The 24,183-nt window shown below is 34.2% G+C and overlaps 1 protein-coding gene across 1 annotated transcript in view; it reads right to left on the reverse strand.

The window, feature by feature from the left end:
• Nucleotides 1-24,183, reverse strand: part of LOC6046114 (ABC transporter G family member 39) — a 99,958-nt gene that overhangs the window by 66,288 nt on the left and 9,487 nt on the right. Inside the window, exons 2-4 of the mRNA XM_038251088.1 lie at nucleotides 18,616-19,102; nucleotides 6,400-6,517; nucleotides 331-911 (exon numbers count right to left, since the gene is read on the reverse strand). Of these exons, the coding sequence (XP_038107016.1) occupies nucleotides 331-911; nucleotides 6,400-6,517; nucleotides 18,616-18,925 (1,009 nt within the window). The 5' untranslated portion in view covers nucleotides 18,926-19,102. The remainder of the gene's footprint in view (nucleotides 1-330; nucleotides 912-6,399; nucleotides 6,518-18,615; nucleotides 19,103-24,183) is intronic.

Consider the following 24,183-nt stretch of genomic DNA (forward strand, 5'->3'; position numbering starts at 1 on the left):
ACCAGCGACTCCACCGAGACAGGACCCAGGGAGACGACTCCTACACCTGGACTGAGCTAACGACCTAACACCTCTAGGTTAGACCGGGGCCAACATTTACTTCCCTTCCGACGGAAGGCGTGATCAGACAAATCTCGTCTCGAAAAATGCCACCGGACCGTCTGGGATCGAACCCAGGCCGACTGGGTGAGAGGCAATCACGCTTACCCCTACACCACGGTCCCGGCATAATTTTCTATGATAATAAGCTAAATTGCTCCCCATATATTCAGTCAAAAGCTACTCCGACAAAAAAAAACAAGATAAAATAACTGTGTAACAAATACTCACTGAAATCCGCGGGATTGTGATAGCTGGGACAATTGTACCCCAAACTGCCCAAAAACGGCACCAACTCCCGCACCGGCCCCTGGTAGAAGCAGTGCCCCGACGTGATCGTATACAACCGATCAAACATCTCGAACAACAGCGCCGACGGCGTGTGAATCGTACAAACGATCGTCCTTCCCTCCTGGGCCAGCCGCTTCAGCAACGAAATACACTGCGTACACGAAGAACTATCCAAACCCGTAGTCGGCTCATCCAGAAACAGAATCGGCGGGTTCGAGATCATCTCCAGGGCGATCGAGAGGCGCTTCTTCTGGCCACCGGACAGTCCCCCCGTCGGGGTGTTGCCCTTTTGCTCCAGTCCCAGCATAAACAGGATTTTCTGGATGAGTTTTTGCTTCTCCTCGCGCGTGATGCTGAAGCCCAGCTTGAGGTGGGTTGCACAACTCATCGCTTCGTTTACCGTTAGGAAGGGACGCAGGGCGTCGTGCTGCTGGATGTAGCAGGACAACTTCTTGAAGCTTTGCGAATTTTGACCCCGGCTCTTGCCGTTCACCTGGACCAGACCGGTTACGCCGGCGGAGCTGGGGAAGAGAAGGAGAAGAATTGATGGGGTAAATTAATTTAATTTACTGGTAACATTAGTAAAATTACACTGAACTATGTCATGTATATAAGTTCTACAGCACGCACCAACTAAATGCTTTATTTATTACTTCAAACAACTAATCAACAGCCCACACGAGAACGTTTTTCAACAGTTTTTTTTTCTTCACTTGGTGTTATTTATTTGAGACTCTATTCGAAATGGCACGAGCAATGCACAGGCTAAATATGATAAGATTAAGCTAATGTTTTAATTAAGCTTATGCACCGGGGGCAGCTGGTTAACCTTGAAATTGAATAAAAGCAATGAATTTATTTGTGGGTTGAATTGCCAGTAGGACGTAGGGTAAATTCTCGTATGTTTGGCAGGTTAAGCACTCGCTCCTAACTCCATCCAATTTGCTGATTTTCACTTTTTAAACAATTAATTTTGCTAAACTTTTGATAGAAACTTGCTTGCTCACTTCTTATTGAGCTATTTATCACTCGATTTCAGTTGAAAACGCTTTTGATTGGCTTTAATTGAATGTCAAAGTTCTGACCTGCCAACATTAGAGGCACGCTGGAATTAGATGCTGTTCCCCTACTGAAAGTATTATTTAGAAATATAGTTAGGAACCCAGTTTGACAATTGCAATCCACTTTCCATTCAACTAAAAATTTCACCGAGTTTTGTTTGATTGTAAAACAATATTTCTTGATTTTTTTTTCAGGTACAAGTACAAGGAAAGGAGTTTTATTTGATATCAACCAATTCAAATGAAATAAGCTTGAAATTCATGAATCAGTTAATATTTCGACCTAATAATCAAGTATTGTTTAAAGTAAGAATTATTAAAATAAAATAAAATTAACAAAATAAAATACCCTGAAATTTAATCACAGCAAATATTTTTGCCAAAAGTATTTCTGCACAATTTTGCGTACTTCTTACCGAACAACTAGCTTGAACCAACAGCTTTGATTTTTTTTACAGATTCTGAGTTTTGAACCAAAAGAATGCAAGGGAACGATTCGTCAGTTTTGTATCATTTAATCCTGTTAAAGCTGTAAAAATTTAAAAATCTGTATTTTTTGATTCAATTTTCTAATTGATTTTGTGGCAAAGTTGTAAGTATAAAAATAGAACACTGAGTTTTTATGTCGATTTTTATTTATTTAAAAAAAAATCATAAAACAGAATATTTTTCCCCTTAGAAATGTTAGTCTTGATTGAAAAATTAAAAAAAAAAGAAATTTTGGAAAAAAACGGAAAATGATATGACAGTTTTATTTTTAGCATTGGAAATTGGACCAAAGGTTGCTGAAATATTTGCATTAGAAAATGGGGGCTTTTTGGGTTAGACTTTGAAATCATCACTTTTCTTGTTTGTTTTTCCTATGGTCAAAGTTTTTTTAGACGAAATTTCAGGTACTTTTTGAATTTTTGGATTTTTTTCCTTCAAATGATCAAACATAGGCACTATTTTAAAACCCGGATCTCGAAAACGTTAAAAAAAAAGTTTTAGGTAAAATTTCTATTTTTCACATTTTTTTGAAAAACTTGCAGGTTTTTGTTCCTTAAAACAAATAAAAAATAAAAAATACAAAATTTCAGGAATTGCTATTTTGTGAAAAAATTAGTTGAAAATCGAAAAACATTTTTTGAAATTTTTGAGTAGTCCTCATCAATACCTACTATTTTGTCGAAGACACCAAATCGAACAGAAAATTGCTTCTAAAGAAATAGATTTTTGAATATTTGCGGACGATTTTGTTGTAAAATTGTATAGAGACTTGTATGGGTGACCCAGTAGGACAAATTGGCTTCTTTGGTCTTGGTACCCATTAAAAATTTTGAGCCAAAACAAAAACAAATAAAATGCAGTCCCGGAATTCCAGGAGAATTACTCAAATTATTTTTTTAAGTTTAAGTATTTTTTTTAGTATTTTAAGTATTTTAAGTATTTTAAGTATTTTAAGTATTTTAAGTAATTTAAGTATTATAAGTATTATAAGTATTATAAGTATTATAAGTATTTTAAGTATTTTAAGTATTTTAAGTATTTTAAGTATTTTAAGTTCGGCTGCCGATCCCGATGATGCTATGAGACGCGGGATCGATTCCCGCCTTATCCACTGAGCTTCTATCGGATGGTGAAGTAAAACGTCGGTCCCGGTTTCTCCTGTCTCGTCAGAGGCGCTGGAGCAGAAATCCCACGTTAGAGGAAGGCCATGCCCCGGGGGGCGTAGTGCCAATAGTTTCGTTTTTTTAAGTATTTTAAGTATTTTAAGTATTTTAAGTATTTTAAGTATTTTAAGTATTTTAAGTATTTTAAGTATTTTAAGTATTTTAAGTATTTTAAGTATTTTAAGTATTTTAAGTATTTTAAGTATTTTAAGTATTTTAAGTATTTTAAGTATTTTAAGTATTTTAAGTATTTTAAGTATTTTAAGTATTTTAAGTATTTTAAGTATTTTAAGTATTTTTAGTATTTTTAGTATTTTAAGTATTTTAAGTATTTTAAGTATTATAAGTATTTTAAGTATTTTAAGTATTTTTAGTATTTTAAGTATTTTAAGTATTTTAAGTATTTTAAGTATTTGAAGTATTTGAAGTATTTTAAGTATTTTAAGTATTTTAAGTATTTTAAGTATTTTAAGTATTTTAAGTATTTTAAGTATTTTAAGTATTTTAAGTATTTTAAGTATTTTAAGTATTTTAAGTATTTTAAGTATTTTAAGTATTTTAAGTATTTTAAGTATTTTAAGTATTTTAAGTATTTTAAGTATTTTAAGTATTTTAAGTATTTTAAGTATTTTAAGTATTTTAAGTATTTTAAGTATTTTAAGTATTTTAAGTATTTTAAGTATTTTAAGTATTTTATCTAATCTAATCTAATCAAACCCTAGCGCAGCCAATCTTTCGAAGGGATCCTGGAGAGTGCCTTAGGTTAGATGACGCCTAGCCTCTTCTTGTCATTTATTAACATTTGTAGTGTACCATTGCAATAGAATGCATTGAAACATCACAAAACGTTAAACCGGCCAGGCCTACTGCGTAAAGTTTACCGCAGAGATGATTCGTTGAATTAGATTGAGTTTGAGCACGGGCTGTGTGTTCAAACCACAATACAGTTCTGAATCTACAGGGGAGGAAGAAGCGTGGGGACACACCACCATACGCTCCGAGTTTTGGTTTTAGGTTATTATTCGTTGGGAGCACCATGCTAAGAAGTTTTGGTGCTCCGGGACCCTCAAGGATGGGACATTGTATTTCCACAAATGCCCAGGACACTATTTGCCGTGGTTATAGCGCCACAACTCGCTCTAAGTATTTTAAGTATTTTAAGTATTTTAAGTATTTTAAGTATTTTAAGTATTTTAAGTATTTTAAGTATTTTAAGTATTTTAAGTATTTGAAGTATTTGAAGTATTTGAAGTATTTGAAGTATTTGAAGTATTTGAAGTATTTTAAGTATTTTAAGTATCTTAAGTATTTTAAGTATTTTAAGTATTTTAAGTATTTTCAAGGGGAAAGTAAAAGTCTTGGTGAAAAGACTAGCCAATTAACTAGAAAAACTCTCAAAAATACCATAAAATTGAGCTTTAGTAGCCAAAAGACTAACTGAAAACAAGCAGCTTTTAAAACTGACAGCTAGATTTCCTAGTTTGAAGAACTGGTTCGACTGACCAAATTCACGACTTTAAAAGAATGTTATGCTTTAAAAAATTGTTGTTTCATTTGAAGAATTTTAAATAATTTTCAAAGTAAATCTATTTTTTTTAGAAGAATGTCAAATATACATTTCGAAGGTATTTTCTATTTTTTTAGGCCCATAGGTACTTCTTCAAAATAAATTATAACATATTAACATCACACCAGAAGGAATGTTGTTTTTTTTAAATCACTCTAAATTCAAGAACAATATCGGTTGAAGATCATAATCATTCTAAATAATTCTTTTTACACAAAAGAATTTCATAAATATTTTAAGTATTTTAAGTATTTTAAGTATTTTAAGTATTTTAAGTATTTTAAGTATTTTAAGTATTTTAAGTATTTTAAGTATTTTAAGTATTTTAAGTATTTTAAGTATTTTAAGTATTTTAAGTATTTTAAGTATTTTAAGTATTTTAAGTATTTTAAGTATTTTAAGTATTTTAAGTATTTTAAGTATTTTAAGTATTTTAAGTATTTGAAGTATTTGAAGTATTTGAAGTATTTTAAGTATTTTAAGTATTTGAAGTATTTTAAGTATTTTAAGTATTTTAAGTATTTTAAGTATTTTAAGTATTTTAAGTATTTTAAGTATTTTAAGTATTTTAAGTATTTTAAGTATTTTAAGTATTTTAAGTATTTTAAGTATTTTCAAGGGGAAAGTAAAAGTCTTGGTGAAAAGACTAGCCAATTAACTAGAAAAACTCTCAAAAATACCATAAAATTGAGCTTTAGTAGCCAAAAGACTAACTGAAAACAAGCAGCTTTTAAAACTGACAGTATTTATTCAGTTGATAATTTAATAACATCTACTAACTTTCTAGCTAGATTTCCTAGTTTGAAGAACTGGTTCGACTAACCAAATTCACGACTTTAAAAGAATGTTATGCTTTAAAAAATTGTTGTTTCATTTGAAGAATTTTAAATAATTTTCAAAGTAAATCTATTTTTTTTAGAAGAATGTCAAATATACATTTCGAAGGTATTTTCTATTTTTTTAGGCCCATAGGTACTTCTTCAAAATAAATTATAACATATTAACATCACACCAGAAGGAATGTTGTTTTTTTTAAATCACTCTAAATTCAAGAACAATATCGGTTGAAGATCATAATCATTCTAAATAATTCTTTTTACACAAAAGAATTTCATAAATATTCATAAAGGGCTCTAATCAGGAAATAACCATAAACCTTAAGAAACGAAGCCTGTGAATTCCACTGGATTATCTCCACAACTCGCTCTAGAATAAATTTCAATAATTTGTCTTCAAAAGCCCTAAAATTTGAAGGCCACAGATTCGTTGATCCCTTCGGACCATAAAAAAGGGGTGCCATCGAAGAGGAAGTCCGACTGTCGTCAAGCCCAGTCCAACTCAACCTCGCGTGCCAAAACCTGTCCTGCCCTCGATTAGATCTAGTCGTCCTTGGGTGTGTGGGATGGCCGCGTACTGCTGCTGCCGCTACTAAACCAGTAAAATCGGCCAATGCCAAGCAGCCGTTCAGTGCCAAGTGTGCGAAACCAGCTTCTCGACGCCGCCTGCTTCGATTGCCGCGCCAAAAGGCTCGAGAGAAACAAGTTCTCTCTCGATCGTGAGTCAGCTGCTTCATAGGTTACTTGGACTTGGACTTGAAGCTGAGTTGAGCGGAGCTGACTGCGATTAGCCTGGTGATTATGATGATGATGATGATCTTTGATCATGATGTGTGACGTGGAGTAGCGTAGCGTGCTGCAGTACTGCTGATAAATTATGAACGGGTACTTACACGTAATCGGCCAGAATGTTGAGCAATGTGCTTTTTCCCGAGCCCGACGGGCCCATGATTGCTGTCAGCTCGCCCGAATTGAAGGAACCGTTGAGGCCGTGGAGAATTTCTTTGCTTTCTGAAAGAGAAAACGAAACATAAAAGATAATTAGTATTGGTTTGCTATTTAAAATAAACAAATAAAATATCTAATATCAATCAATGTAATAGTGCCAAACCCCACGTTGACCATGGCAAATCGTCTACGCATCTAAACCTTCAAATACACTCCGACAGCCCAGGTACTGTGCACCGGTACGAAGTTATTGGAAGAGAAGGGTAAGAAGGTTGGTGGCCTCCGACAAAACTTTATTTATTACCGGCTAATCGTCGGTATAGTAAAATGAGGCGCGATCGTAATCGATCGGCGTTCTACGCCCCCTGACCACGATCGACAATACATTTTGCGGTTGATCAGCGATACTTAGTAGGCTATTGTTGTTTAATTTCCTGTAAAATCAAGTTAAGCTTCAAGCCTCACAAGTCCACTTGTCTGTGGTGAATCGGTTGATTAATTCAAACAGTAGCCGCGGGAGATGATTGTTTAATAGCTAACTAATAATAAAAGTCTGTGTGATGATCGGATCTCAGGGATGTCAACGATCGCAAAGGTCGCGCAAATTAAATTATTTTGCGTAAAGCCGATCCCGGAAAGAAGAAAAAAGCAGGCGTTGATGTTTAATAAACACACGTGAATTCCTCACGCCTCACGAGGGGCGGTGCATCATCTCAGTGTAAACCAGTCAGTTCGATTCTAATGCTGGGAGTAGAGTTTGTAGTTTTTCAAGAACGCCTGCCTGCCTGCCGGATATCTGTGTCAACTACCTTGCGGTTACCGTTGGCAAGTCGTCGCAATGTTGTTGCACTTGAGGGAACGTTTTCGGTTGCGTCACGACTCGCGTGATTCGATGAGTTGAATCTCGCAAATTGTTTAAAGAAGAAATTCTACAAAGAATAAACTTAAATGTATTCGCAACAAAGAATTTAACAGGAAGAACAAAATACTTATCTAAAGTCGGAAAATCGCAACCTTCGGCTATCCATGTGGATAAGAAAAAACATGTTATTGTACAGGAATAGAACTTCAAACAAGCCGCTGCTGACGGAAAAAGATCCAATGAGATTTTCCCTGCTCTGTATCAATATTTCGATGCAGATTTTCTCTCTTGTACTATCTTAAATGGGATTTCTATATAAGTCGGTACATGATAGAACAAGCACAAATTCATCATTGATTTCCATTTGTGTGTGTGTGTGTGTGTGTGTGTGTGTGTGTGTGTGCAACCAACCAAACGGGACCACGCGGCCGCTTCTTACAAATTGAGTTGTTTCCATGTATTTTTAGATCTTCATTCTATACATGCAAATAACTCGTATAGGCATTTGGAAGGTGTTAGCTCTGCCGAGCTTCGGTGACCCATTTCTACGCTGGCTAGCCGAGCGCGAGGTACTTTCAGCTTTATCGACAAGCCCCGCCCTGAAGAACGTTTGCACCAATCGGGTTCAAACGTTATTTAGAACTTCCGAACCCTTGTCAAATGGACAAGGACCCAGCGCGTATATAGTTGATAGTAACAGTATTCCTAATTCCATTCATAGCTCACCAAGTCGTGATGGCCTAGTGGTTAGCATTTTTGCTTACCAATCCAAAGGACGGGGGATCGAACCCCGACTCGAGCGAGTTTGATTTTTCGTTCATGTTCAGAGTACAAATTCATCATTGATTTCCATTTGAGTAATTATCTACATTTTTTTGATTCGACTACTCTGTTTTTTTTATTATTTGAATAAAACTTTGTAGATGCATTCCTTATGAGTAGGACTAGTGATTTTTCACGGAATATTGATTACAGTTATAAAACATCGGAATTTCACGGCATTTGATCTGTATGATCAATTTGATGTCTTCGGCATAGTTGGCGGTAATAATTTCAACTTTCAAAAAAAAATGTTACGCCATCATTTTATTTAAATCGACTTTTCACACACAATAATCAATTTTAAAAATTCTCATGTTGGGATGAGAAGTCTGTGACTTCAGCACAGAATGAATTTTATGTTATTTCATTTAATTTATTTCGTTATTTAAGCATTACTTGTGTGATGTTCCTATCTTTAGCTGAGATGTGGACAACCATTTAAGAGCTGATTAATTCAAAGTATGCTCTGTCTTGAAACTACCTCCACTTATTTTTGATTATGGATAATTCCCGAATTAGAAGTGTCTCTGCAAACATTCCCCGTATTGTTTTAAATGCTATTTTGAATCAAGATCATCTAAACATTTGCCACATTAACGTTCAAAGCATTTGTGCTAGGAATTTCTCAAAATTTTATGAACTTAAATCGGTCTTATTAAACAGTAAACTCGATATTATATGTATGACTGAATCATGGCTGAGTGATAAGATTACTGATCAAATGATTGCAATTGAGGGTTATAAAATTATAAGAAATGATCGAAACAGACATGGTGGTGGCATTTGTGTTTACTATCGTGACACTTTGTCCTGTCGTATTGTAAATAAATCCATCTACGATGCTGATTATGGCTGACAAATTGCAGAATTTCTCCTACTTGATTTTGCTAATGAAAACTTTTTGCTTGCGGTATATTATAATCCCCCTAATCTTAACTGTGCAGATATTTTAAAAAACCATTTTGAAAATTTTAGCGTTAAATACAATTCTACGTATTTTATAGGTGATTTCAATACCAACCTATTATATAATTCATATCGTTTGCAACACCTTCGAGAAGTTGTATCTAATTTTTGTTATTCTTTCATCAACTCCGAGCCAACTTATTTCTACAGTTCAGGTTGTTCTTTACTTGATCTTTTTATCACTGATTCCCCTCACATGGTTCTTAAAAATGATCACATCTCTGTACCTGGAGTTTCTCATCATGATATGATCATTTTTTCTTTAAATTACTCTTTATCTAAAACCTCTGACAGTACCGTACATTTTCGAAATTACGAAAGAATTAATTTTGCTGAACTCCAAAATGCGTTTTATGACTTTGCCTGGGGTGACTTTGGCGCAGCGTGGGTCTCGTGGCGCAGGGGTAGCGGCTTCGGCTGCCGATCCCGATGATGCTATGAGACGCGGGTTCGATTCCCGCCTTATCCACTGAGCTTCTATCGGATGGTGAAGTAAAACGTCGGTCCCGGTTTCTCCTGTCTCGTCAGAGGCGCTGGAGCAGAAATCCCACGTTAGAGGAAGGCCATGCCCCGGGGGGCGTAGTGCCAATAGTTTCGTTTTTTTTTTTTTTTTTTTTGGGTGACTTTTATAGTATTGATAATCCTAATGTTCTTTTAGATTTTTTTATGAGAAACATAACATATCTTCATGATCGGTTTGTTCCATTAAAGTCAATGCGTATAAAACACGAAAATTGTTGGTTCAATTCTGATATTGAAAGAGCCATGTTGAACAGAGATCTTGCCTATCGAACTTGGAAATCCTCTAAACTTGATAGTGATAAAGTGAATCATAAAATTCTTAGAAATCGTACCAATTTTTTGATAAGAAAAGCAAAATCAACTCATGATAGAAAGAAATTCAACACAAATCTTCCAAGCAAACAACTATGGAATAACGTTAAAAAACTAGGACTCAAAGATGATAATCGTTTTAGTAATAGTATTGATATCTCTAGTGAGCAAATTAATGACTATTTCGTTTCTAATTTTACCATGGATGATTCAACGATACCCACTTTTGCAGCCTGTCCAAATGGTTTTACCTTCAAACCTTTTCTTGATTATGAAATTATTAATTTGATTTTTTTCAATAAAATCCAACGCTTTTGGCCTAGACGGTGTTCCGATCAAATTTATACAAATTATGCTTCCACTAATTTTACCGCTGATTAAACACTTCTTTCATCATTAAGACCTCTATCTATCCCCAGGGCTGGAAAACCGTTAAAGTGATACCTATTAAGAAAAATGGTAATTCCTCTGCAATTGCTAACCTTCGACCAATTAGTATATTGAGTGCACTCTCAAAAGTTTTTGAGAAACTTATTAACACTCAAATTTCTTCATTCATCAACGATTTGAACCTACTGCATCCGTATCAATATGGTTTTCGTAAAAATCATAGCACAGAAACAGCCTTGCTGAAAGCCCATGACGATATCGCTTTAACTTTAGATAAAAAAGGAATTGCAATTCTGTTATCAATAGACTTTGCTAAGGCGTTCGATCGGGTATCACATCGAAAACTTGTAAATTAATTTCGTTCTGATTTTCTCTTTTCTGAGTCAGCTGCAAAACTTATTCAATCTTACCTTATACATCGCAGTCAAGCTGTCTTTTGTAATGGGATATTATCAACTTTTCAAAATATTGGATCTGGTGTTCCTCAAGGTTCCATTTTAGGACCGTTACTTTTTTCTCTTTTTATCAATAATTTACCCTTAGTTTTAGAACATTGCTCAATTCATTTGTTTGCTGATGATGTTCAGATTTATTTTTGTTCTGATTCCGTTTTTGATTTGTCTGTTATAAGAAATAAAATAAACAAAGATCTCTTAAATATTTACAAGTGGTCACAACACAACCTTTTGCTAATTAATCAGTCCAAAACTAAAGCAATAATTTTTAGCAAATTGCGATCTTCTATTGTTTGTCCTGCTTTACTTTTTGGAAACTAACAGGTCGAATTTGTAAATAGAGTTAACAATTTAGGTGTTATCTTTACATCTGATTTAGATTGGGATGCCCACATAAACAGTCAATGTGGTAAAATCTTTGGAGTGCTAAAACGCCTTAACTTAGTTACTAGACATTTTGACTCTGCCACGAAAACAAGGCTTTTTAAGTCCTTAATATTTCCTCATTTCATTTATGGAGATTTTGTATATAATAATGCTTCGGCCGCAGCTATCAACAAACTTCGTATCGCACTTAATGCATGCATCAGATATGTCTACACTCAAAAAAATGAGTTCGCGTAAACGTGAACAGCCTTCATGCCAACGGGAACCAGGAAGAAAACTGTTCAACTTTTATAGTGCATTGCACCATGGAAGTGAACAGTTTTCTTCCTGGTTCCCGTTGGCATGAAGGCTGTTCACGTTTACGCGAACTCATTTTTTTGAGTGTACAATTTGTCTCGTTACTCCAGGGTTACCCACTTGCAAAAATCACTAATTGGTTGTCCTTTTGCCCAGTTCTATCGATTCAGATCATGTTGTACAATACAGAAAATATTATTCACAAAAAAACCTAATTATTTGTTCTCTAAATTAAGACATTTTCGACAAAAGCGCACATTAAACTACTTGTTACCTCATTTTAATTCTTCTTATTATAGTCAGTCAATGTTTGCAAGAGGGATTGTCTTCTGGAATTCATTACCAGTATCTACCAAATCGTGTACCACTATTGGGAGTTTTAGGCAGAGTTTATTAGAAGAACTCAATCGTTTAGACTAATTAGTTAGGGAATGAGAGCAACACAAAATTCAAGAAGCTTAAACAAAAACCACCTCACTCAGTTTGAAACATTGTAACATTTTAAAAGACATGAAGTCTTACGTTACTTAATTGAATAAATAAATAAATAAATAAATAAATAAATAATTCAAAGTTGGAAACAGAGTTTGCGGGTGCTTAAAGAATCGAGTAAATCTTCAAAAGAAACAAAGTTACAAAATAACCTTCAAAATAACAGCTCATGAACTTTTATTTAGTGTCAGCAAATCTTTATTAAGTGTCAGCAATTTTTTTTAGCAATCGAGGAGAATTTGGGTGAACTTTGTTTTATTGCTAAGCAAAATGGTTCAAATCTTAAAGTTCCACTAATTCATCGAGCTTATTTTTAAGTTCAACTGTAATTAAATATTTAAGTTGATGACAAACATTTAAAAATTATTTTTTTAAAATGTTTCAGTATGTTTTACATTTGCAATTCTGAAAGACGAAGGACTTTTCTACTGACAGTAATATTGAATTATTTTTTACAATTTATGTAGAGGCAAATAGTCTAGGTTTTTGATCAACAAAGGTATTTCGCTCAGAAAAATTTCAAGTAACAAAAATGAAAAAAAAAAACAATTTTAAGCTACTTATGTTTTCTGTTAAAGTTCAAATTCGGCCCGCAGATTTTGATCTTTGGGCACTCCTGGTTTATATAGTGTTGTAATGATACCCTCCAACTTACCTCCCGAGATTTAAAAGATTCCTAGTGCCCCTCCAAATTATTCAAAAATTGTTTAAGAAAAATCCACTCGTTTTTCCTCTTTATTTCCATGTATTTTTCAGTAACAACACTTCTAGAGTTTTTTTAATAGGTCCTATAAACATATGAATGACAATAGCAAGAAGACCTTGAAAAAAACTCTTGAATTAGTTGTTGGTTTTTATCGAAATCAATTATTGTTAAATTTTCATTTTTAAGGATTTTTCAGTTGACAGGCCGGCACTAGTTGTTCAAAGTTCATTTAAATTTTAAAATTTAAAAGACACGTGATACATGCTAAAAAAAAATCTAAAATCTTTAATTTATTTTGACAAACCTTTAAAATCAGTTGTAAACTTTTCAGAATCCATTAAACAACGTTTTGTTGTAATTTTAATAAAATAGAGCATTTATAAGATTTTAACAAATTTGAAATTTTGGGAACTTCTTCAAAAAATAACGCAACACATTGAAAATAAATATATTTTTATGAATTTAATCAACATTTAAACATTTTGGACGGCAACATGACTTTTACAATGTGTTTATAATTTTGTGATACTGATATCACTAGAAATTAAATTGCCAAAGTATATTTTTAATCTTCGAATTTTTATATGTTTTAGGGGACTTAAAATTACATCTTTTGTTCCAGAGTTTAGAATGGTGTCCACGTGGACTATGGATGGTCCCGTTAGAGTAAAAATTTCTGTCAATTTTCTTAATTCATGATTTTGAAAATATATTTATATAACCATAACTGTTAAATCCGTTAGGTTTCAAAGAAATTGAACGCTTAGTTAACCCTATGAACTGTCATTTTCCTAACGACAAAAATCAAAAATTACAACTACCAAGGTAAACGAGCCGGAAAATCTCCTTCCATTCTATTCCATAGAACATCAACCGCAGACCAATCATCGTTCATTTGTGCTAGCAGCATCAGCTAGAAGCCGCTCTGAACGTTCTCGCACATCAGTTTACACGCTGAAAAATCTGTGCCACAGAAGCAATTTCGCTGATTCCTCAAGAACGCACATCAATACCTATGACTATGGGCTGTATGCTGATATACCCTAGCCAGTCGCTGCTTTAGCTGGCCGCAACATGTGAAATTGAACCGTGTTCTAAATAGAACCGGTGCTCAGTTTATTATCATCTACTGGTCGGTACAAGTAGTGGCTGTAGAACGGACTGATCGGTGCTCTGTTGAGGCGGGGGGCAATTGGGGTGAAACGGGGTTTTATTGCTATTTAATGTGGAGAAGTAGCTGAAATAACGCAAGTTTAATCGTTTCAAGTTGTAAACATTTACCTCAACAGTGGGAAGACCCGAAGTTGACCTTTGATTTTCCAGCTCATGAAAAAGTTCTGTGTGTTACCACGTGAAGTTCGCCGGCAGAACGCCCATTAGAACAAACCGGAGTCAAACGAGGTTAACCGCCTGGCCGGGCTCCGCGGTATTGTGGTTTGCACCTTAATTCGCAAACATGAACAGAGACCGGGTTGCTGCGATCGTCACTTTCGATCAATAGAACGTATTATTTGCCTCTCTCAAATATGCGATCGCGGTAATGATCGCGGCGAGTTCTTCTCGCAGGTCATCAAGGTGAGTCGTGATACCGAAGGCAAATAGAGCAATCACTGCCCGTCAGTCAATCGGCGGCGGCTCAGCTGATTTCTGTTTGAGTGAATCTTCGAGAACTTCAACCGAGTTAAAGAGAGGAAGGTCAACTCTCCGGACACGGGATGGTACATAACTTGGTGGACAACAAAAACACCAACAAAAAGTCGAAGTAGCATGCGAAGAGGCAGCAACACTGCTAGGAATTCAAACCCAATAATTGTCGATAGAGTGTGAACACGTGCGAAGGACGTCGCGATGCCAGAATGAAGCGTGGTGTGCTTAGTTTAATAGCGATTCGATTCGCGAATCGAACTTAATTGGTAGGTAACAATAAATAATAATAAAAAAAAGTCTGCTACTGAAGGTGGACAGACAACAACCTTCCTAAAATACAAAACTTGCGTGGAGCAAAGTGACCGGTATTGGGGGCTGAGCGGATGACCTACCTAAACATGAGAGAGAAGGAGTTTGCCAAAAATTAAGAGCTTTGAAATTGGGCACTTTTTGGCACACAACACGCAAAAATCACGATGGCTGAAGGTAGCCGATTTAAGTGGCATTCAATATTGAGAACGGCTGACTGCTGAAAGTTTTGGTTTTCCCATGTAAACTTCAGGAGAGTTGGAGATGGAAAACTGATGATTTGGAGATTAAATAACTTGTGAAGTAACGTGTGAAGTATTGGGTTGAAAAACAATGCTTTGTCGAACGCTTTTTTTGGCCACTCATGTTAGAATTACTTCAAATAAGTAACTAACAACTGTTCCGTATTTTGCCTTTTTGAATTTTTCTGAATGCTCTAAAAGCTCACTTGTCGAAGTACATGTACTAGCAGTACATGCAATAAATTTGTGTGAGGAAATTATTTTAAAACAGTTAAAAGTGATCATTTTATGAAAAAAATCCATCAATGAGTTTTTCTTCAGAAAATCAGACAATAACGAAACAAAAAAATATTCTTTCAAAATGGTTGATGGTTAAACAAATAATTATGTAGTCAAATTGAGAAAAAAAACGATAAGTCAGCAACTAAGCAAGGGCATTCCAAAGCTAAATTATTGGAAAATTTTCAGATTTGTCGACAGAAAATATATTTCAACTATATCCACTTCAAAATCAACATACAGAAATTTTTCGAAAAGTGTATGATCCGGGTTTTAAAATTTCTAATTAATAATTAAAAAAATTAAAAAAATCTTAGAAAGTTTTGTGTTGATCCAACTAGCAACCCGAGCAGACGGTAATAACAAAATTCATGACATTTCAATGACAAATACTGTTAAAATAACAGAAAGTGTTATGGAATCTTCTTGAAAAATCAATTTTCGCATAAGGGTTTAATAACAGTTAATGTTATCATAACAAAATTTGTTTTTGGTCTGATATTGATTGAAAGCCAAAACAACTTTGGAATAACATTTTTTGTTATGGAAGAATGCCTCCAACTGTTATTGGGATGATCGGATTAGTTGTTAAAAAAAAACAAAAAACTAAAAATGTTATTAGACTGTTATTACAAAAACAATCCAATACCAAAAAAGTCATAACATCGAATAACAAATCTTGTTATAAATAACATGAAATGTTATTGGACTAGTATTTTAAAATATCATAAAATTGTTATTCCTAAGTTATTTCCGTCTGCTCGGGAACGCTATCAGTTTTTTTTTGTGAAATTCTAGAAAGCTGCTCTGTTTCAAAAATTCTTTCTTTGTTTAAAGCAATATTTATTAGAGCGTCCAATTTCCCGGGATTACAAAATTCCCGGGAAACGAGAAATTTTTAACAAATTTCGCGGGAAATCTAGGGAATTCAAGGGAAATTTTAAATGTATCAAAAATTATTCTGATCCTGCTTCTGATTTATATTTTGCAGCAAAATTGTATAGAACAGCAACTTTAATGTTCAAAACGAGTGTGAGGATCAATGCCAAACATTCAATATTACACCCTTTTAAATTTTTTTGAAAATGTTGTTTTCGAAGAGATCGGAAAATTTCACGAATGTTTTATATTTTAACATTGTAAATCGAACCATTATTTATCTACTTTAGAAAATGGTGGGTTGTTTGGGTGAGACTTAGAAAACATCAATTTTCCTGTTATAAACCTTTGCATGGCAATATCTCAGAAACTAAGGGTCGTATCAACAAAGTTCGAAAAAGCAAAATATAGAGATATTTCTCAGCTTTTCAAAAATATTTTTTTCAAAAGTGGGCAAACATGTGCATGCACTTATTTAAAAAAAATAAAAACTGCAACTGCAATTAAAAACTATAACTATTAAAATAGTTTTTTTTTTGCAGATCAAGTTTAAGTGACAAAAAGTTATATAAAAATCACCAATTGTTTTCCGAGGTCCATTTTTCGATATCTCGTGACGGTGGGGCAGTACGACCCCTTTCATTTTTCTGGTTTTTTTTACTAAGACACGTTTTTCAGTGATTTGTAGCTCGCAACCGTGATGAGATAGAAATTTGGTGTCAAAGGGACTTTTGTGTAAAATTAGACGCCCGATTTGATGGCGTACTAAAAATTCCGAAAAAACGTATTTTTTTATCAAAAAAAGTTAAAAAATAGTTTTAAAATCGCTGCCATTTCTCGTTACTCAACTGTCAAAAATCGTGAGACATGTCATTTTATGAGAAATTTATGTACTTTTCGAATCTTAAATAACCTAGAACCTACGTGTTTTTTCTAACTTTGCGGGGTTACATTTTAAAGTGTAACAATGTTCTACAAAGTTGTAGAGCAGACATAAACAAAAATTTTGATATATAGACATATGGGGTTTGCATGTATTCTTCACGAGTTATCAGAATTTTACAAAAATAGTTTTTTTGAAAAAGTTATGATTTTGACCATTTTTGACCAGTTTTTCGAATTTTTAACCCCAAAAACTCAATCGTGTGCTTTTGAAAGTATTTTTTTTTCATTTAGAACAAAAAAAATTATTTTAAAATTACGTGTTTTTTTTCTAGCTTTGACATGTCTCACGATTTTTAACAGTTGAGTAACGGGAAATAGCAGCGATTTTAAAACTATTTTTTAACTTTTTTTGATGAAAAATACATTTTTTCGGAATTTTGAGTGCGCCATCAAATCGGGAGTCTAATTTTACACAAAAGTCCTTTTGACACGAAATTTCTATCTCTTCACGGTTGCGAGCTACAAAACACTGAAAAACGTGTCTTAGTAAAAAACCAGAATAATGAAAGGGGTCGCACCGCCCCACCGTCACGAAATATCGAAAAATGGACCTCGCATTCGTGATCAGGAACCAAAATTACCCCTTAAAGCAAAGTTTCACGCAAATCGGAGAGGGTTCGGAGCAACTGCTGTGTGAGTTGGCGGAGAATGACCCAAATATAAAAAGTAAAATTAAATAAAAATCTTGTAAAAATCGATTTAGTAGGGAATTGCTCATGTACAAACAACCCCTGAAAATTTCAGGCAGATTGGTGAGGTCCAAACGACGCCCCATACAAAGAGGTATGCCACAGAGTAAGACAGAGTCCCCACTGCCTCTTGATTTTTGGTTCAACTTGGAGGTACATATCGATATCAATATTGCTCCAGCTGTCAATAAATTTTTCAGTCCCTTCAAATAGATTGCTTTGATTTTTTATTCTATCATTTGATAACTCTCGCTCTCGACGGTCCCTTCAATATTGACAACGAGAGAGTCCACTGTACTAAACAACCGTCCTAAATTTTATACGAAAACTAGCTCATTAAAAGTTTACTCACAATTTGAGTACATCATGAGTGCACTACGCTATCAAACCCTGCCATCTGACGTACCGACTGATCGCGCGCTCAATCAAAGCATGCCAATCAACGAAAATTACGCTCAAATCTCCTGACCACGTCATCCAACTACAACCAGCTGCCTACTACGATTACTACTATGATGAAGCTTAAAACTCAACTAATCTTCCCAGTCTACGGGCGGCGGTACTTCACCGGGTGCAGAGAAAGTTGTGCGCCCTGATAAGAAGCTTGAAGGGCTTCTCCGAGTACACTTCAATGCTGAAAGTGCGCATCAGTTCCGGCTTGAGCTTGGTTCAGAAAATTCAATTGCTTCCTGCTACGGTTTCATGAGCAGCGAACAAGGTTCAGGGAGCACTGAATCTTCTCACGGTTGGAAGATTGTTTTAAACAGCCTTGGGAACGTTCTCTATAGAAGTGAATTGGAGCGAGTTGTGTAAAGTCGTTCACTCTTGGGAAGGAATTTCAATTCATAAACAAATTGCGAACTTAAATCTGTCTGAACTTGTGCAAAATTGTACTGTTATGTCAAGGACTAATAGAAGGTCATCAAATTAAAACTAAATAAAACCACTTTAAAAACTCACCAAACTTCGCCTTGGCCAGGTTGAACCGCTTCACCGTGTACCGAACATCCCGGAACGCAATGTCCACCGGGGGTCGCTTTGGGAAGTGGTAGTCCTGCGTCGCCTCCAGGTACCCGTTGTGGTACATGGTATTATTGTTCCCCTGGCTGTCACTCATCTCGATCGAATCCTCCCCAATCGACGAACTTTCTCCGTTTCCGGGACAACAGCTAAACGCCGAAGCTGTGGATCCCCCGCCTCCGGAAGCTGCTGTTGGCACGACAACGGTTGCCGAAGCACTGGTCAGCGGCGATCCGACGAGCTGGCTCATCGTGCGGCCTGCTGTGATTGTTCTGTTTTGTGTTCCGTCACGCACACACTTTCACAGCCTACTACTGCCTTAGCAGTGCGTCAGTTTTGATTGACTTCTGAACTCTCATAACCTTAATTGGCACTGATCACACAGCATTGTTCTTCCGGAAAGGCGGCGTTCTCTCGCTCGTGATGTCTGAAAATTTAGACAATAAGTGAGGAAAATGGTTATTATTGTCTGGCGAAAAACACAACACAAATTTAATCAGTTTTACACGCATTCTAGTGATTGAAATTGAAGATTAAGGTGGCGATAAGTTAGAGTAGTTTTGTGACGCTAAAATAAATAATTTCATCTACCACCACCAACAAATTGAATATAATACAAAAATCCCACCCAACGCGGGGTTCCAGACTTCCAGCGCTTAACATTAACGGAACCCATCACGCAAGCTTTAATTATAGGTTAGTAGATAAGTAGTACACTTGACAGGGGATTGATGTGCTTATTTCAATGAGATTGCGGCTATTACAATAGGTACTAATTAAGAATATATGTTTTATTTTTTTCTGGATCACGTGTAAACTATTTTGAATGACTCAGTCTTCATTACATTGTTACATTACCAAATTAACGGTTACAATATTTAACCACCGCCATATTAACCGCAATAATACCAGATTGATGAACATTTTTGGGAACTTTTTTTAGCAGAATGACCAAAAAAAAAGACAACGAAAATGTTTGATATGTTTAAGGGGACAAAACCCCGCAACTTTTGAATCATAGAAGAACGGGCAAAAATTGTCAAGCAGAGTCGGGATTACAAAAAAAGATTTATTTTTCGGAAAAAATAGAAATCTTACTCAAAGTACTTTACAGAAATTTTAATAAAGTTTTTCTGTTTTTCAATTTTTTTAACCCTTTACAACCCTTTAGACGGGCTTCGATTTAAAAAATCGTCAAAAATCTATTTTTCAACCAATTTTTGATCTTTAAAAAGCAAAGAAGAACTCTTAAAATTTGAGAAAATTTCTGGGTTGGAAGTTTTACTTGTTTTATGTGACTTTGCCAATGTTTTAAAAAAAATCTTTTTTTAGGGGTCAACTTTGGCTGTGTTTTTTACTAATATTTCCTGTATTTTGAGTAAAAAGAAGTATGCAGTAATTTTTCTAGTGCCCCAGACTATGCCTCTACGCGTTTTTTTTTACAATTTAAATGATAATGATGCCATTCTATAGCAAAAGTGTGAAAAACAAGCAAAAAATTTAAAAAAGAGCCTGTAAAATATGAAAAAATAAGATAGGCAAAATGTAATGATAGGAGGTGATAGAATAGGTTAAATACTACCAAAAACAAACATAAACTAAACAAGATAAATTCAAATTAAAATACTGAAAATGATACAAGAAAAACATAACACAAGAGAAGTTAAGTTTTTCGTTGTACAAAAGTTGCTCAAAATGACATCCTTAACACGGGAAAAATATTTTTTTTCGAAAAACAAATTTGGGCAGTAGAGGGTTAAAAAGTGCTCATGCATGAAAATTTCAGGAATTTAATTTTCTATGTTGGAACTAAGATTTAAATTTAAAAATGAAAAAATGCCCTTTTGAAATTTTGGTCTTTATTCCTTAAGTGCTCTATAAATGTTTTACTCGAAATCAAAATTTATCGAATTTTCTAAACCAATTTCTTTCCAATAACTTTCCTCCATCAATTAGCTTTTTCGAAAGTTATTTTGTGACTTGTTTCCTTTAGGTGATTGATTCGTAGTAATCTGTTTTTACCACTTTGAATTAATCAACCCATATCTCAGCTTAGGACAATAACTGCACATTTCACATAATATATTTCTTCTTTGTAAAGCTCACAAAATTGTAATAGTTTATTAACATTCAACATTCTGATCTTAAATATATCTTAAATAAGCCAAGAGATGAAATTTTTAGAATAGCAAGGTAGTTTGAGTTTATTCATGTAATTTTTGTTTGATGCATTAAAAAGACAATGCTGCCAATTTTTTTTTTTTTTTAATAATCATGCATTCAATTGAAATTCGGGAATTTCCGGGGAATTTGTTAAATTCCTCAGGACGGAAAATGCTCTATACTGGTTTAAATTTTTGTTGGAAGACTACAGTTTTTATGCTCAAAAGAACGTTCTTTTTTGGTTTAGGAAGGATCGATATAGTCACGAAAATCATAATGAATTTCCTTTCCAACTTGAATTTAAAGTAAAACAATGCATTATGATTATATTGGAATTTTCATTTGCATATAGTTACATGCATAGTTTTACAAAACGGTGCATGCAATCTATATATATAAAAAAAAAATCGATGGTTTTGTTCAAACGCGCATCAGTTAAACACGGAAGTTCGGATCCGAGCGCTCTTTGCTGCGTTGGGTTCGTATAAGTCCAAGGAAGGTTTTTACGCTAATTTGTTGACACTTTGGCCACTCTGGAACCGATTCCAGAAAATCTGCAGGTTGTATGGGAAAAGCTGCGTAAAATCAAATTTTGATCACAGGAGGCTGAATAAGCAAACAAACTAAAAACGTCAGGAAACCAAAAAAGGGCAGGACGAAGTTTGCCGGGAAAAGCTTGTTTTATAAAAATCAGTTGTATCAATAATCTCATCGCACATTTTCATGTCTATAGCTATCCAGCATTAATTAAAATACTAGCTGTAATTTTATAATTCAGAAAGTAATAAATAATATGTAGAAACAATTCAGATTCTAGGCAAAGAAATACGACAAATCATTGCAAAAAACGTTTAATATTGTATAATTTTGACAAAACAACACATCAGAAAACCTAAAAATAAAATTTAATTGAAATTGTGAACGGATTATCATTTTTGATCCTCAAAAAGAGTATCATTTTTGAAAATTGGAAAAGATTATCATAGCATTTTTTTAAACCATGAATCATTTGAGTGATTTTCATTCCATCCCAATTCCTTACTAAGAGAGAACTTCTTTTTGGTTGAGAAACAATTTTCCAAAACTTTTTATTTTTCTGAACCACTATTCTCCGAAAATAAATGTTCTCTAAAATTTCTCCCTGTTGAAAAATATTCCTGAAAATTTTAATTTCTTTAAAAAATCCTTATTTTCCACCAAGTTAAAAATTTCCCCTTTCCCTTTTTAGAAACTTTTTCAAAGGCACTTAAGCTAAAAAATACTGCACCATTTTTCAAAAGAAAAAAAAAGTTTAACCATTTCCATTGTTTCCATTGCACACATGATAAAATAAATTAATAGGTTTCAACAAAATATACAGTTAATAAAAAAGCAAATACCCAATCACAGGCCGGTGATTACTAATTTAATTTTTTAATATTGTTGTTTTTGCCTTAAAAAATGAATAATCTTGACTTATCTAAAGAATGAATTTTCTGATTTTTTTTTATTTTTCGATCAAGGCCCGTCTTACTGCTTTCGAATTTTCAATTACATTATTTACAAAAAATAGTTCAAAAACACCTGTTTAATTATTTTATTGTTAAAAACAGAACTGAATCAGCATGATATGCTGACAAAATTTGGTTATTTAAACCTTTCGGCGATAGTGTATTTATTGGGCCATGAAAGGAAGGCTTTAAAACGATATTTCTGAATAGTTTACCATCTGTAAAGATTAAGTTGACGAAAAAATATATTTCAGATCAGAGAAAAATAAAATTATTAAATTTTGTGATTCCTAATGTAAAATATTTGTTGAAGATTGCTTTCAACCGCTATAAACAAAGAATCACTTGAAATTAAACCAAATCAAGATCAAACACGGAAACTGAAAAAGGGAATGAGTCAATACTGCATTTCGAAAACAACTCTCGACATTCTAGAGCTTGAAATGTTTCCAAGCCAGTCGGCCAGCTGATAGCACTATCACTCTCAGGCTCAAATTTCACCCAGAAAACCACATGTTGTGAGCACGTGTTTGATCAAAGCAAGCATTTTCTTTCCGATTTGGGTATGTTTTAAAATTTAAATTAATTTCAAACTTGTTGAAAGTAAGATACTTCCAAGGTTACTATTTTTTCTGATTTTTTGTTCTGTAAAAATAATAAATTTTCCGTCATGTTGGTAAACTTCCTTAATGTGCTTGAAACTGAAAGTTCATCCCCCGGCATTTCTATCAACAGCCCTTATCAGCAGCGTTTGACCACGTTGAGGGCCAGCACACGCGGAATTGCATCCAGTCTCATGATCGTGACCGAACTCAAGGAGAATTTCAGCAGTACTAAGCTGAGAAATTGACCGCTTCTTATTTGTTTTCCAATTTACAGCTCGTGTCAACATTAATCAACAGATTTTTCTTTAAATATTATCGTCCGATCAAAGTTCCAGTAGTCGTGAATTGCTCAGTTTTCAAATAAATCAACCATGATTTATGTATTCAGGTTAAGATTTTAATCACTCAAGTACCCCCCCGAGTAGACGGAAATAACTTGGGAATAACATTTTTTGCTATTTGAAAATACTAGGCCAATAACATTTTATGTTATTTATAACAAGATTTGTTATTCGTCGTTGTGATTTTTTTGTTATAGGGTAATTCTCCGCCAACTCACACAGTAGTTGCCCCGACCCCTCTTCGATTTGCGTGAAACTTTGTCCTAAGGGGTAACTTTTGTCCCTGATCACGAATCCGAGGTCCGTTTTTTGATATCTCGTGACGGAGGGGCGGTACGACCCCTTCCATTTTTGAACATGCGAAAAAAGAGGTGTTTTTCAATAATTTGCAGCCTGAAACGGTGATGAGATAGAAATTTGGTGTCAAAGGGACTTTTATGTAAAATTAGACGCCCGATTTGATGGCGTACTCAGAATTCCGTATTTTCTTCGAAAAAACACTAAAAAGTTTTAAAAATTCTCCCATTTTCCGTTACTCGACTGTAAAATTTTTGGAACATGTCATTTTATGAGAAATTTAATGTACTTTTCGAATCTACATTGACCCAGAAGGGTCATTTTTCATTAGAACAAAATTTTTCATTTTAAAATTTCGTGTTTTTTCTAACTTTGCAGGGTTATTTTTTAGAGTGTAACAATGTTCTACAAAGTTGTAGAGCAGACAATTACAAAAATTTTGATATATAGACATAAAGGGTTTGATTATAAACATCACGAGTTATCGCGATTTTACGAAAAAAAGTTTTGAAAAAGTTACTTTTTGCGTTTCTCTTTGTTTCGTCGTCCGTGTCTGTCGCGGGTGACCATGAACGGCCATGATCGATGACGACCAACTTTTTCAAAACTTTT

Source organism: Culex quinquefasciatus, chromosome 2 (assembly GCF_015732765.1).
Source record: "Culex quinquefasciatus strain JHB chromosome 2, VPISU_Cqui_1.0_pri_paternal, whole genome shotgun sequence".
Lineage (NCBI taxonomy): Eukaryota > Metazoa > Arthropoda > Insecta > Diptera > Culicidae > Culex > Culex quinquefasciatus.